Source organism: Ascidiella aspersa, chromosome 8, assembly GCF_963924565.1.
Source record: "Ascidiella aspersa chromosome 8, kaAscAspe10.2, whole genome shotgun sequence".
NCBI classification, from domain to species: Eukaryota; Metazoa; Chordata; class Ascidiacea; order Phlebobranchia; family Ascidiidae; genus Ascidiella; species Ascidiella aspersa.
The window spans coordinates 10,643,319-10,658,177 of NC_139454.1; the positions used below are offsets into that span (position 1 = coordinate 10,643,319).

Here is a 14,859-nt window from a genome sequence, read left to right on the forward strand (position 1 = left end):
TTCTCGGTCGGAAGAAGTTTTAAGTCATGTCGGTGAATCATTCAGCATGTAACAGTCTAGGCGTACGAATCTTTCTCTTCACATTTTTAGGGGAAAGTTGCAGTTTGACTTTAGTCAATTGTCGTTCAGATTTTGTTTTGTATCTTTTCCGAATTCGGTGGTAATTCAAATCTAACTATTGTTTTGAAATCTGGGTTGTTAAACGTTGTTAGCGTTTTTTTTTACAGCGGTGTTAATCTTTGCTTTGGACATGAACGCTTGTCTGAAATGGGCCTGGCTCTTTTCAGCTTGGCCGTACAAATTGGCCGTTGTGACGAGTATGCCAGCACTGGAATGCGTGCTCCAATACCCAAGTGTTTTCAACAATCGGCTGAGCCTTTGTTTGGATTGCGTCTTGTGGTATTAGGGAATGGTGGCTGACCGGCATCGTGTTTGCCAGCATAAGCAGATTTCAGAAGGATTATTCCCGTTTTGGTTTGCTGTGGTTATTGATATGATTTTAAATACGTATACTACATAGCGACTTTGCACTCTGTGACCAGCAAACAACTTATAACTCGCATAATGTTATATCGTTTTTAAGCCGTCATTTGAAAAAAACGTAAAGAACCTGACACAAACGTTGGCCATTAACCTTTTTCTATATATTATACAAGCAAAACAGCTCATGGTTAACGCGCGTTTGATACTCAAAGACTCAAAACTCTCGTAGTGCTATATCGTTTAAGTTGTATATTAAAAAACGTAAAGAACCCGACACAAACGTTGGCCGTATATCTTTTTCTCTATTATGTTTTTTTACGATCACACAGTGAACATGAAAAGTAATAGACTTGACATCAATAGCGTAGCTGTGCAATTTTTTATGTGAGCCTCCGATTATTTTAGTTTCAGTCCCCTATTTTATTGATTAACGAAACTTTTAAAATTAGTTAACATAGAAAACATCAATGCTTTTTGTCCATTTTTTGCGCTTAAAAACGTTACCGCCAAGCGTATCCAGAATGCTAAATTAAGTTCCTTCCAAGTAAACGTAACGAATAAACTTATCTATTATTTATGGCACACGTGCCTTCGCTATTTCGTAACAATACCGCAATTGCTTGTTACTGGTGCGTACACAATAAATTCGCGCCCACGTTTAATGAACCTATATTCACAACAATTACCTGAAGAGTATTCATCAAGTGTATGTTACGCAAAAGAGAGCCAAGCAGATATTCGACATGACACTTAAGGCTCATATTGGAACAATACACCCACTTTCACCGTTTTCCAAATTAATTTCAAACCTGTTCAGCCGCTGCTGTGTGATATCGACTTTCGATAACATAACGTCAATCTAACAAGAATTTTTCCGTTTTTCAAGTCAGGTTGGAATCGCAATAAAACGTTTAAGCTGTCACAAATTAGATTTAAATTAGAGTTCCTTCTTTTGCGAAAACTAGAAATCAAAGTAAGGCGAATATATAAATAGAAAGAATGATTTTGTAACATATATTTTGCACCAGGTTTAATCTGATGATTAAGACTGTTTTATTTAACAAATTAAAAAGTTGCAATAACGGGATTTTAGCACGCAAGTTTGTCAAACAAACTTGCCTGTTAATGAATTGCCAAAAAATTACAATAGGTTGACATCATCTTGATTAAGATGTTTCGATACGAACTTGTATCATCTTCCGTTAATGTGACTAAAAAGTAAATCAAAGCATCACTTATAAAAGGTAGGTTAACATTCTTAGTTTCTATAGTCGGGGCATTAATTAACTATAGGTGATACAAGTTCGTTTTATAAGTTCAAGAACTTCAAATCAAAATGATGTCGATCTACTCGACCTTTTTGGCTTTGAAATTTCAAGCCTATCCATTACAGATCCGTGCATAGTGTACCCAAATTTACCTGTATTTTTCTTAACTTCGTGATTCTCTAAAACTGGGGTTTATCTGATTGCAAGCAATGCCGGGGTAGTTCCTAAAGGGAATTTTTTTGGATTACACAGAGTAAAGCCTTGGCCTGGTCCTCTGCCTTGACAATACCCCTCCAGGACGCCAGTTGGCTTATTGGCCGGCCGATTCCGATTTGTTCCAAACCACTGCAAGCCCAATGACCTTTGCTTTCATTGAGGCCGCGAAAGGTCGCTTGCTTAACGACGCCTTGGCACCGCTTCACTCGCTACAACCGCGCGAGGCAATCCATTTGAAAAGCGCCTAGCTTTTTTACGGGGCAGAAAAGCCACAGAAAGTGACTTGTTTTTACATATTAACTGTGGCGCTGCGGTCGATTGCAAATTGGTAACACAAAGTCTTCAGCCTGTGCGGAATTTTACTCAAAACAAGTTCACTTGTGCCTTAGAACAGTGTTCAGGTGAAATGGTTCACCCCAGGGTGAATATTTTCAAGAGTTAACAAACCAAAAGGGGTGAATAAGGGTGAACTGTCAGAAATGGATGATAGCTTGCCAAACAACCTAAGTCATTTTGTGCTGTTATATATAGACGTGATAGTTTCATCATATCATGAGACAAGGGTGAATGAAATCTGGAGATAGCTGCTAGGGGTGAACATAACTAAAAAAAGCGCTGCATTAAAAGAGTGCGTGCGGCTTCTAGTTAAAGTCGTTTCAAGTTCAGGGCCGAATTCTGCGGTTGACACACTGATTTGCATGCTACAACTCCGGCGACAAGGAAACGCCGTTTATTTTAAAGAGACTACACATCACTTGACGTGTGTGGTTGCAGGTGCACCGCGAAAATAGTCGGGACTCCAGTGAACCCCGACGTAACCCCGCTTTGTGTTTTCGACGCTAGTTTTGGTTCTGGGTTGTGTTCAGCCTATCGGAAAAATCGCGTGTTGATTGGTATGCCGCGCCGACACTTGGTTGCATTGAGAGATTTAAGAGACGCGTAACAAAGAGTATTGCAATAACCATTAAGCATCAATTTCTTTTTTGGGGGGATTTTCATTTAACGTACCGCTGCATGTTGTATTGAACGCACAGACGCCGTCGTAGCCGGTTACAATAGTCTTTTTGTTATAGAGGTCGCAGTATCGGTTCTAGTACAGTTTAGGGGCCGATCCCACTTTTATAAACCTGCATTTTAGCCAAGGTTTGCGATTTAACTTTTTAGCGTTTTTTTAGCGCTGACGCAAATTTCGCTTAACAACTTTGAAAACAGTACACTAGCACGTTTTATTTTTTTTAGTATGGCTTATTTAACTATAGTTCATTTGGCATCGAATCAAACGTTTGCAGTTTTTGTCAAAAAATATCGATACATTTAAAATAAAAAGCATCGGACTTTCCTATACCATAGTGGTGTATCGGCGCTTCCTTTCCAAAAAACGGCAATAAAACAGCCAAGGCCCTTTGCGCAAACGCAAGTGCAAGTCGCGGGAAAAGCCCGACGTGTTTAAGTTGGGGTGCAATTACGAGCGCTAATTACGAACCCGCAAACACCGCCCTTCGCCTTTTCGCGCGGCGCAAAACGAAAAGCGTAGCGCTGTTTCTGTGGGAATCGTCAGCAGTTAATTAATGGCACGTCGCCGCAGAAAAGACAACACGCGGTCTGGTGGCAAGTGTACTGCAATTTCTGGGGAATTTCCCTGGGCCTAGGGCACCCGTTTTTTTTCGCGCTGATTGTGGCCGTTCCGTGCCCCAGCGTCGCTGTAATTTTCGATGCTTTGCGCGGCTTTTTTGATTTTCGCTCGTGCGAAAAATCGCTGCAAATTCGCCAAAAACCGCCTTCGCATTCAGGGGCGTCCCCAATATGGATTTATCCGCCCTTTGATGTTCCCTTTTGCTTCGTAACTTTTCATGACAAACTGTTAAATAAACTGTTTACGTTGTCTCAACGCTGTGTGGTCAACAGTGACATAGTGTGACTCGACAACAAGTTTAGAATACTATATGTGGCCCCAGAAGCTTGCAATCTATCGTGCAGCTCACTGGAAGGTCTATTGGACACATCGCAGCTATACTCCAGAATCTCGATCGAGAGTTTCTTCTAGTTCGGTGTCCAGGATTTCGCTTAATTCCCTGTTCTATTGCAAGCCGGTGGTTCAACGACAGCACGCCACCGACACCCGATCCGTTGGAAATTAGTGCAGTTTTGTGTGTTAATTTAATAATTAATTGATCGCTGGGCATAAGATAATTTCTCGTCCAGGGTATATAGGATGGTTACGTCACACATTGATGTATTGCAAGCGTTTAAGTAATTATTTAATCAAGACACAATATTTGAGTTAAGGTGCTGTTTAGCGTTCGGGTTTATGCAGATTTGTTAGACTAAATTAGTGCATTGTCCAAGAGCTAAAAGTCAGACTTTTTGATCCTTCGGATGCCCTAATTGTCGTACACCTTTTTGCCTAGAACTGCACCAATTTCTAACGTGTCGGGTGCCACCGAAACCGGGGAAAAAACAAAATTCGTCCGCAAATTTGCACCGAACAGCGGCGACCGCGCGCGCCAAGAATCGCAAACAGCCTACCGAGCTCGCATTGTGGTCCGCGCTTTGTTTCTCGAGTTCCCGGTGCACGCTTGCGATTGTTGGCCGTCGCGCGGCGCCCCTTTTCCCGGTAGAAAACCAATCTTTCGCGCCGAACGCCCCGGCACCGTTTCGGCCCATTGTCAGGTGCGCCACGCCATCAGTGCGCCTCTCAGTTTCGCCAGAAAGTTTTGGACGCGACCCCCCTCCCCCTCACCTCGCCCCGCTAACCTGACGGGACAATGCCGGTTATTAGACAACCGCGTTCGTTTTGCAGTTTGCAAGATCTTTGCCGCGCACGGCTTTTTAATCCTTCTATTCATTTTAAGGGCGGCCACGTCAAAAAAAGGAAAGCCTTGATTGTTGCGCCTTGAAAAACGCGATTTTGTGTACGCCCGGTATGTATGTGATTTGTATGTGCGTACGCAGTGTTTTTTTTTAAGGTGTTTTGGGGGACCGAAACGGTTTTCTCCAGCGGTTTCCCAAAATTTGGACTTGCAACTTTTTGGTATTTAAATGAAACACTTGCGGTCTCTTAAAACTACTTAGCGGTCACCCAAACCAAACCTTAAAAAAAAAAACCCTGTGCGTACGTGCTATTGTGCCATTATGTCTACTCTAAACAATACCGTTTTATCGGTGGATTAATTGAATATCGCAGATTGAAAGACGACTCGTTTCCCATCAAAAGCGATTGTCCTGTCACATTAAGCGTGAAGCATATGTTTGGTGACCGTGTTTCGAAAGTATGTTTGCGAACTTTATTTTGTGAGTTTGTAGGCGCATAAACAATAAACATACGCGTTGGGGTAATCAGTGCAGTTTCCTTTTTTTTTTGATCTAAAATACATTCTGGTTTGTATCCACTTTTTTAGGCTTAATTTATCACATTGACAGGCGACAACATGCATTTTTGACTAGCTAACAACGGATGGTAATTCTTTACGAAGGGTTTAAATATTTTAATTCAACCCTAATGATGAGCATTTCAAAAATGGTCGTCGTCTCGTTTGTGTTTTGCAATATTTTACAGGACATTTTTTTATTCTTGATAACAACGTCCTATAGCCTTACTAATTCGTTTAAGGCGCAAATATATTCTGATACACTTGTTTGGACACCGAAGAAAGGTTCTGAAAGGCATATTGTCCTGAAACAAAAAGATTGGCGTCGGTTTAGAATCTTTATTGATAAACTCGTCCAGGGTTTTACAATGCTCTAAATCTTAGATAAAAGCAAAATTTAGATAACTTTTAATGAAACTTCAAGACTTAAAATTCTTGATAAAAATCGCTTTCATGCGTTCGACAAAGCGCCTTTCAGGAGAATGCATTGTTTTTGGTTCGAAGCATTTTTCGGAATAAAATATTGCTGTTGATCTTTGTGTTGATCAACAGAAAAATATGCCACACCAAGTATTTGGACCCAAAACGTGAAATATTTTTTTACATATAAAGATGTGTTGAACAACAAGAAATAAATTTTCGGCCCATATAATTAGGTCAATACCAACAAACCCTGTATGTGTTTCCCAACATAAAAATGCCGCCAAAAGTCGTTGTTTAGCGTTATACTACGATCGCTTTTCGATTTTCTTTTAGAACTTAAATCGAACACTCCTAAAAATGCCACGATCGCCGACCAGAGACGCCAATTAACAATTGACACTCGACTTGGCCGCGACCCAAAACGCGACCTTCCCCTTTTGTGGTACCACGCCGACAAAAAGCAAACGCCCTTGGCGGAAAACACTACACCACCGACACTCGACATAGCTCACGCCGTACCCCGTCGGTCCCACACTAAAGCTAGGGCTATTTCACCGACGGGTGCAGGACCAAAAAGCCGCGTTTGTTTAGTGGCTCGTCAGCGGCGGTTTCCGTCTGGGTGCAGTTGACCGTTTCGCGCGAGGGTCCGAAGCCCTTTCAATCTCCACCTTTTCGCCGCTCTGTGCAATTCGACCGTGGCGAAACGGCGGCTGCCCCGGCGACACACCTACCTTCCAACACTGCCGGTCGTACGCGGAATAAAGGCGGTTGCGTGCCTTTTTTGAAATGTCAGCAGCGACGGACGATGCCTTGGCGGTCAGCGGTATTGGTGTACTTCGATAAAACGACCAGGTCTTGCCTGTTCCCTTACACACACACCGCGCCAAAAATGTGTTTTCTTTTGCGCACCCTCATGTTAGTTTGCCGTTAACACTGACCGCTTAGCTGTGCCTAACTTAAGCGTACAAGAACACAGCAGTGGTCAGTATGTGGCGGTCAGTGTCAGCCCTCCGGCGAAGCGGACAATTCGGAATTCCACATTCTAAAAACCGCGCGACGCTGTTTCGCTCGTTTTGCTCCCTTTTCTCTCTCTCTCTCTCTCTGCTTGGAGACCGGGCGGCGCCTTGTTTGTGCCTTTTTTTTTAATTCGCAATGCGATGACCACTCGTTCGCCTTTGGACTTGACGTTTCCGAGAGCTTGCCCAAAACACACCAAGCAAAAAAAAGTGCCACTCAAACATCTCGGGCGCGTTAATTGGCGTTTTTTTCTCTCTCTCTCTCTCTCTCTCTCTCTCAAGCTCTTGCTACTCCGTAATCGCCGCGCTTTGTTTATTTGAGCCTCGGTCGATCTCTCGCCTCTCTTCCCCTGCGCGCCGAGATAAGCGCAAAGAGCAAGCGAGAGGTTTATCTCTCACTCTCGCGCGGAGCAAAGCAAAAGAGAGCCAAGCGTGCCTTTTTTCTTTGTTGAAGCGCGAGAGAGCGCTCGGCTCCGAACGCGAGGCGCGTATGTATAGTGGTGGACAAGGTATGCAGTGACCAGAAGCATCTAGGTGCGGTTTTCGACGGAGAGTAACTGCGCGAGCTACTTGGATCGTTCGTTTGGTTAATGCATGCGCCCGAGTGAAACAGGACGCCGCAATTTGGATTCGGGCCCAAACGCGTTTTAGTGTAGGCTCGCGAGCGCTTGACAGGTATTGGCTTAAAATTGCCGTCAAAGTGTGAGTTGAGGAGAATTTCTTCGCGTATGTTTTCCGTTTGACGGCGCTTTTCGCCGCAATACACAGGCACGTGTCGCAGCGCCAAGGCTCGCAAGTTTCAAATTCCGAAACGATTAAGGACTGAGTTGTTGTTTAAACTTACATGCGTGGTTCCGCCGTTGGTTGTGTGAATGTGGAGTATTGTGGAGCTTGCAAAATTAGGTTGAAGCAGTTCTCAGTTAGTTATGTTTTATGAGTTTATGACCACTTACATTTACTTCTTCAACATAAATATTTTTAGGGATATAAAAAAATCGATTTGAAGTTTTAAGTCGTTGCTGTAAAACTTCGTTCGCCGCTAGTTGTTAAATTACGCTCCTTTTTGTCGCAATTGACAGAAGTAGTACAATATTACTCGTGCCGAAGTTCCAACTGCTTAACTCACCAGTTAAGCGACACTGCAGCATCAGTTATTTCGGCCGCATACACCGGTTGGCCGCATACACACTTTAGGATTGCGCGCACACCGCTTTAGCCTTGCGTCGTCCGTTGCGCAATTGGCTTTGGCCTGAATATTCCACCGTCACCGACGGGCCAGGTCGCCGCGCGAGATTGCGGGCGCGCGCGGTCGGTCTGATACTTGGTTTCCTTTGTCCATCCCGGTCACGCGTGGCTGGGCAAAGCCCGGAGAAAAATGCGGCGATTACCCAAAAACGAAAAGAAGAAAAAAACACAAGTGCGACTGGCCTCTTGCTTTTTACCGTATGCGTGTGCGCGAAGGGCTGCCGGCGATACTGTGAGGCTTGCGTATCGCACTGTCTTGCCACCGGTTGCCTGCGGTCGGTCTACCTACCTGACGTTTGCTGGACGCGCTTTTCGCCAGGCTATTATTCTTCAGGGAACGCCGCCCGCTTGCCTTAGTCAGTTTTTGAGTTTCAGGTCAGAAAAATTGTGTAGTTCACAGTGTTTGGCAGAATTTGGATTGAGTTGTAGCGGTTTAGCGTAAGGTGTTTAGACTATTGTTCACTTCGATTTAAAGTTTGTTTCTTATCACGCTTTTCGACAGTAACTAATTCGTCTTTCAGGTGCTTAATTGTTGCCTTTTTGGGGAAAGATCTTATCGCAATTGCTGTCATTTTATCACTTATCATTCTTAGCACGAAAATCGAAATGTTGGTAAAGGTACTATTCAGTGAATTAACCTAAATGTATACTTCTTTTTATTTCGACCGAAAGTTCTATTTTTGTAGTATACAAAGTGAAGAACAATAAGTTATTGAAATAAATGAAGCTTACTAAAAAAAATACTTATTACGATTAAAAATTTATCCCTTATACGAAACCGATGGCAGAAGAAGCACAATATGGACTTTTTTGTTTAGTGATCAGTTTGCCTTGTTTTGCTATTCCGCCACCACTTGTTGTTTACCGCAGCGTTTCTTACGTCATAATGCCCTTGAACCGTCGAGGTAAACGCCAGCCGCTGGGCAATTTTTCAAAACTTCGACATTAATGTGCATTCAGGATTAACCGATATTTTTGTATAGCCTAAAGCTATTCCACGCCTTTTTTATTAATTGTTTAAACGAGCTTGAAAACACACACATACATACAGAGCATAAGGTTGAGGGTTTCCGGTTGCGTTGTTGTTTTGCGTGGGCACACCGCGATTTACCTGCTGCCTTTGACATTTAAACCGCAGGAATAACCAGCAACCCAGATTTTTCTACCTGGCCCGCATTTTCTATTTTGCTATGAAATTGCGCTCGCTTTAAAAATGAAGAGCCACCAATTCACTTGCCTAGCTTTCGATGGTTGTTCCCATGTCTAAAAAACTTTTCGAAGTCAGATAACATCGAATTCGTCACTTCGCCCCAAGTCGCGCCTCCGTATTTTCGTCAGTAATTGCGGATTGAGTCACCGAAAAAAGGCGTGTTTTCCCTTTTCAGCAGCGTAGCGCGCCTGAAGTAAGCGTTTGTCATCAAAAAAGAAGTCGAAAATTACACTTTTAGCGGTCAACCACGCAACAAACAACTGACAAGTCAATGACTCGTGATACCGCAAGCCTTTGCGCATCATTGACGCGCGGCGGTTTTTGAGTCTCTTTGGAATCGAGCATTATAAGGAAAAGAGCCTTTTGTAGCGGACGGACACTCTTTCACTTTTCAGGTATTTTTTTTCGGGGGGCTAAATGCTACTAAATTGCAAATATTTCGAAAGGACACTCTTTGACTTTTTAGATAATTTTTCGGGGGGTACATGCTACTAACTTGTAAATATTTCGAACGGACACATTTCACTTTGTACAACATTTTTTAGGCTAAATGCTTCGAACTTTTGAATATTTCGAACTGTATTCAGCGCAACGCGTTCCATTGGCTTAACCTTAAAGAGAGAGACGCCGCTCTGGCAAAAACAGGCCTTGCAAATTGGCGCACTGCCCCACTCGGCACAGCGCATCGTCGTTAAAACTACAATACCTAAAAAACTGGCGCCCGCCCACGTAATAACAAAACACGGCGAGCGGTCGCGATGGATATGGCCAAAAAGAAAACAACGGCCAATGCTTGTTTGGTCAGCGCCCGTCCCTCTTGTATAGTGGTCGGTTGGTTGGCAAAAGACTGCGCGCGGGTTATTGTTGCTTGTTGAGGCAGAACCGGGCCTTTTGCTGCCGCCCGCGGGACCGCACCCCTTTGCCAGTAAAATTGACTGGACAATGCCGGGAATGTGTTTTCCCAGTATCGGTATTTCAACGCTCGCTCAGGCCTTTTGATTGGTTTCAACCGGGTAAATTCATAAACTTATTTTGCTTATTTTGAGTATTTTGAAAAAGGTGATCTATACTAGATACGCTACACTGCCCTAAAGTCGTTTTGTGGTTTCTTGGTCGATGTTCAACTGTTTCGTTTCGGGTTGAGCGATGTAGTAGATTTCCCACCGAGTAAATATTGGTGCTAAATTGTTACATTATTTTTAGACTACAACGGTCTATTCAAGGAGCGCAACTCACTAACGCGTTTGTGTTTAATACCTTTTTCGACCGCAATATCGCTGCGACTGCTGTCTGCCGTGCATGTAGCCCCCCCACATTCCCCCCATCTTAAAGGTATCCCCCGCGCTGCGGTTTTCGCCATAGGGACGCTTCACTGCACTTGCCTTGCGCCTTCACGCAAACGCGGTCAAGTAAAAACCGCAATTTTAACGCTATAAAAATGGCTTCAGTTTGCTTGATTTTCCTAGATCTGTGTTTTACCCTTTGTCCAGCTTCACGCGGCCTTCTTCGGCAGTGTGACCGGTTTGGTTGGAAAATTTCTTCTCGGCTTTTGTGGTTTATCTTGGCGAATTGCGGAACAAGGTTTTGCTGGTCTTTTTATGGCGAACATAGGGTGATTATAAACTGCATCCAGCCTTGTTGCTTAACCGCACTCAAAATGGCCGCATTTTAACAGATGTTCGCTAACGCTGGACTTTGGACTTGGTTTTAATTTGCGTGTTATGGTTTATTTTGAGAACACCTGCTCTCGTCTTATTTCTTTTGGACTATAATGAAAAAAATAACGCCATCCTTCATTTAAAACCGACATTTTTGGCCTCTTGCGTTTGTAAAAAAGCAGAGCATTGTTATTTTCTTATCGAGACATTTATCTTTTAATCGGTTTATTGATAAATATTTTCGCGATTTCCTACTGGTTTCACAAAACCATATTTTCGTTCGGCTTGTTTCCTTAAATATTTGTGTTTTTATGCTTTTGTATATTAGGTTGCGTTTAAATAGTCAAGAAAGGTATTTCACTTATAGTTCAGGATGTATTATTTATTACCTTTTTATTTTTGTGTTTTGCAAATCCCTAACCTCACAACGAAATAACGTGTTTTTTTGGGGGGGTTAAATATTGGAACGGCCAAAAAGCATAGTTATTTCAGATAGGGACCAAGTAATGGTATGTCTGTTTTTTTTAATACCCTTTAATTTCCTGTTTGTTAAGGATGTCTGGTATGTAGCAACGAATTAACGTATTTCGATTTACTATTTACGGTATTTTCAGCGTTGTAAACTAGGTTATGTTTTCCTATTTTTTTTGCGCGATTTCATTTGATGTAGAAATTAAAGGCAAAGGTTGCAAAGTGTAATCGCTTTGGGCATCGATTTGATTTCATTCCCGCTAAAGCGCCGCGTGTATATTACTGCCGTCAATCCGTTTTAAATTAAATAAAAATTAAATAAAAAAAATTTTAACTACATCCTTTTTACTTGCTTTCGACAGAGCATCTGTATAATTGCGACGAAGAACCTGCAAGTAGCGAGTCAAATGCGACCGCTGAAATAAGCTGGCAAGGCAGCAGTAGCGAAACCGGTCAAAACCAGCAGCAAGAACAACAAGTACTGGACGAAGACAGCCTCGGTCAGCTATCGGCCGTCCACGACAAGTACCACCTGCTAAAGTGTCAACTCAATCAACTACGTGAGTGTAGAAAACTTTTGCAGTACATTTTTTCATGTTCCGAATTCGGATTCGATTTTGTATTGCGACATAGCGAGCTTTTCGATTTAAAACTGCGAGAACTGCTGAACAAAGAAAAATTCGATCTTGTATTTCCTCTTATTGTTTCTTAACAATGCTTAGCAGTGCGACCAATAATTTAAGTTTTTAAAAATTGCCTTCCTAGGGAATTGAATTTAAATTTATATAAATTAAGAGTGTTACTTACAACGGGTATAATATAAATTTCGCTAGTTTTCCGCCCCTTAGTCGAAAGAAGTTCTCCTTTATGGCGAACCGTAACCAATTGTCATATAGTTGTTTAATTCATAAAAACCAAAGCTGTTTTTAATTTTATCATAAAACATGCAAGCTTTTTACTAAATAGTCGTCCAACCAGTGCGAACCAATGACCCAGTTTGATGATCAGTGATTACTATTGTATGCCATCAGTCTCCTTATAGCTGATTTTTTATAAATTTTCAACACAAGGGGTGCGGGGTATTTAGGCATTGTAATATTTAAACAAAATCAAATATTTATAAGAGTTGCGTATGGGTGTTCACTCGGCCTTTTTGACCTGCTTTAAAAGTTTTTTTTTGTACCAGTCAAAAGTTCGTTGTTAGTTTGAAAGAGTTGCTTACCGCGTGCAATCTGCACCGGTCCTCTGCGAACAGCTCCGCGCTATTTTTTTTTTGTTCATTCATTCATCCATTCCGAGAATGACAGGGGAACTCGTCTGTTGTTTTACCCTCGAAATTAAACAAATACGAAGCGAAATGTTTTGTCGGTAAATCACGCCCGCGCTTAATTGCAATGTGTCGCCTAGCCGTTTTTACGATCAGAATTACTTTCGGGTTTAGAGGTGCGGACCTGCACACCCGCAATAACCGCCTGCTCGTCGCAATAAAGTTTCTGTTATGAACCACCCTCGTATGACCTTGATAGAACGCTTTAAGTTTTCATGATGCCTTTTTCCCTTTAAGCCAGTGGATTTTAAACGTTTCTAGTGGATTTAACTCTCGGTGCATACAAAACAGCAATTATTTTACTTAAATTACAATTGTTTTTAAGTCAAAATAAAAAAACTTGTCAGATGCAGACTCACAAATATAAATCTCTTTACCGATTTACATCGCCATTTTGTCGAGCATTTAATGTGGAACGCTGCTATAGTTGAATTGCTTTTACCCAATACTCATTACAAGCTCAGCGATGCGTTTCAATCGACCTTTCCCTCAGTTTCGAAGTTACGCATTCCTGTTTTTTTTTTCAAGTTTCTTCTTAGCTTCCTGGTCTCCGTTGATTGACGGTGCGCGACGGCGAATCGCTGTACACAAATTACTGCTTTCTTAGAAATAGTTTCGTCTTTTCGGACGGACTTGAAAATTGAAACGCGTCGCCGGAAAAACAATGCGCGCGTTCGCTCAACGTCACTGTCAACAACTGCGGACAAAACTGTAAACAGCGGCTTACTGGCCCCAACTTTATAAACAAATTTGTCTAGGTTTTTGAAAGCGACTTTCACATTATTTTTCTGCTTTTTTTATGTCTATACTGTGGCCTATGCATCTTGTAAAACAAACGGGAAAAGTGCTTTGTTGATTAAAAAAAAAATTAAATCCCATGGACTTAATCAGCGCGCAATGACTTGCTAAGTTCAGCCATTTTTTTAAAATTAAAGTAAACGGTTTTAGGTGTATCTATGCCGCGTTATTTGTTACAAAATAAATTGCCGGTGTGATGTGCGGACCGCGTTTGGCAAAGTTTGAAAGAAAGCCGAAACCTGTTTCAAGTCTTGTACTCGTCGCCTATTTGGGTAGACCAGGCACGAAGCACTGTGCTAGGTGCAAATTGCGTCCAAGTTTAGAACGCTCTGTTTACGCGTTTGAAGCTGGCGTTTAGAAGGACCGGCTACTCTAATGCCAGTTTACCGCCGTACTTGTGTATGGTGCAGTGCTGCCGTGTTTACGCTTTTCTTGTCTGCCTCGACCGAATGCTATATCACCGCGCCAACTTGAGCGCTGTCTAATCGCATTTTAAAGGTACGGCGACTGGCCGGCCTTCTGCAATTATTTACTGTCCATGGGAATTTGACCGCTTCAGATTTATGACCGCTGCCTGGCAAATCGCCCTTTCGCTCTCTTGCCTTTACTCCGAGATTAAATTACAGAGCATGCAAATTACAGTTATTACGGCTGGGGGGTTCTTGGAATCAATAGGCAAAGGGTGCTGTAAGTGCTTTGACCAATCGGTTGTACTTTGGGTTACCTTTTAAATATTTGCATCGCAAGGTTTGCTTTTGGCTAATCTAATCCATTTTTGGACAGATAATATATACAGGATTGTATTTTCAATCCGGTTACTCCTTTTAAGCCACTTTAAAAACTGTTTTGGTACGTTTGAAAACGTATAATTTACGCTTAGTGGGTGTTTTTATATTTATAATAATATTTAAAAAAAAAACGTATAATTTACTACGAAAAAAAACTGATTTTTTTTAAACACCTGTAATTTACATTTTTGTGGCAGTTTTAATTTTTTAGTTAGCAATATATCGGCACAACGCGCTGCCTCAGCCCCTAAATAGTTTTTATTGCTGTTAGCTGCTACGCTGATGTCCGATGCTTTTTACTCCAAACCTTTTTTTCATTGCGTTACTTTCCTTTGATTGACAGGCGGCGGCGAGGCCGGAGCGCCCAGCAGCTCGCTTGATCTCATTCAGAGTGACATCGTCGAGACGCTTCTGAAGATCAACGAGGAAGTTATTCACCTCCCATCTACCTCAGTCCTCTCTCCGGACCGAGACAATACAGCCAACCGGGACGTGTAAGTTCGGCCGTCCTTGAGTTTTTGTTGCCCGTGTCGTTATTGCCTTTGTGTAAAACAGGGATCCTTAAACTGGTGTCTGTGGACCCATTGG

General features: G+C 42.3%; 1 protein-coding gene across 1 annotated transcript in view; it reads left to right on the plus strand.

The window, feature by feature from the left end:
• LOC146136056 (snRNA-activating protein complex subunit 1-like) overlaps nt 1-14,769 on the plus strand; it is a 33,104-nt gene extending 18,335 nt beyond the window's left edge. The window contains exons 4-5 of the mRNA XM_083396142.1: nt 11,721-11,918; nt 14,615-14,769. Of these exons, the coding sequence (XP_083252268.1) occupies nt 11,721-11,918; nt 14,615-14,769 (353 nt within the window). The remainder of the gene's footprint in view (nt 1-11,720; nt 11,919-14,614) is intronic.
• Nucleotides 14,770-14,859: the final 90 nt, after the last annotated feature.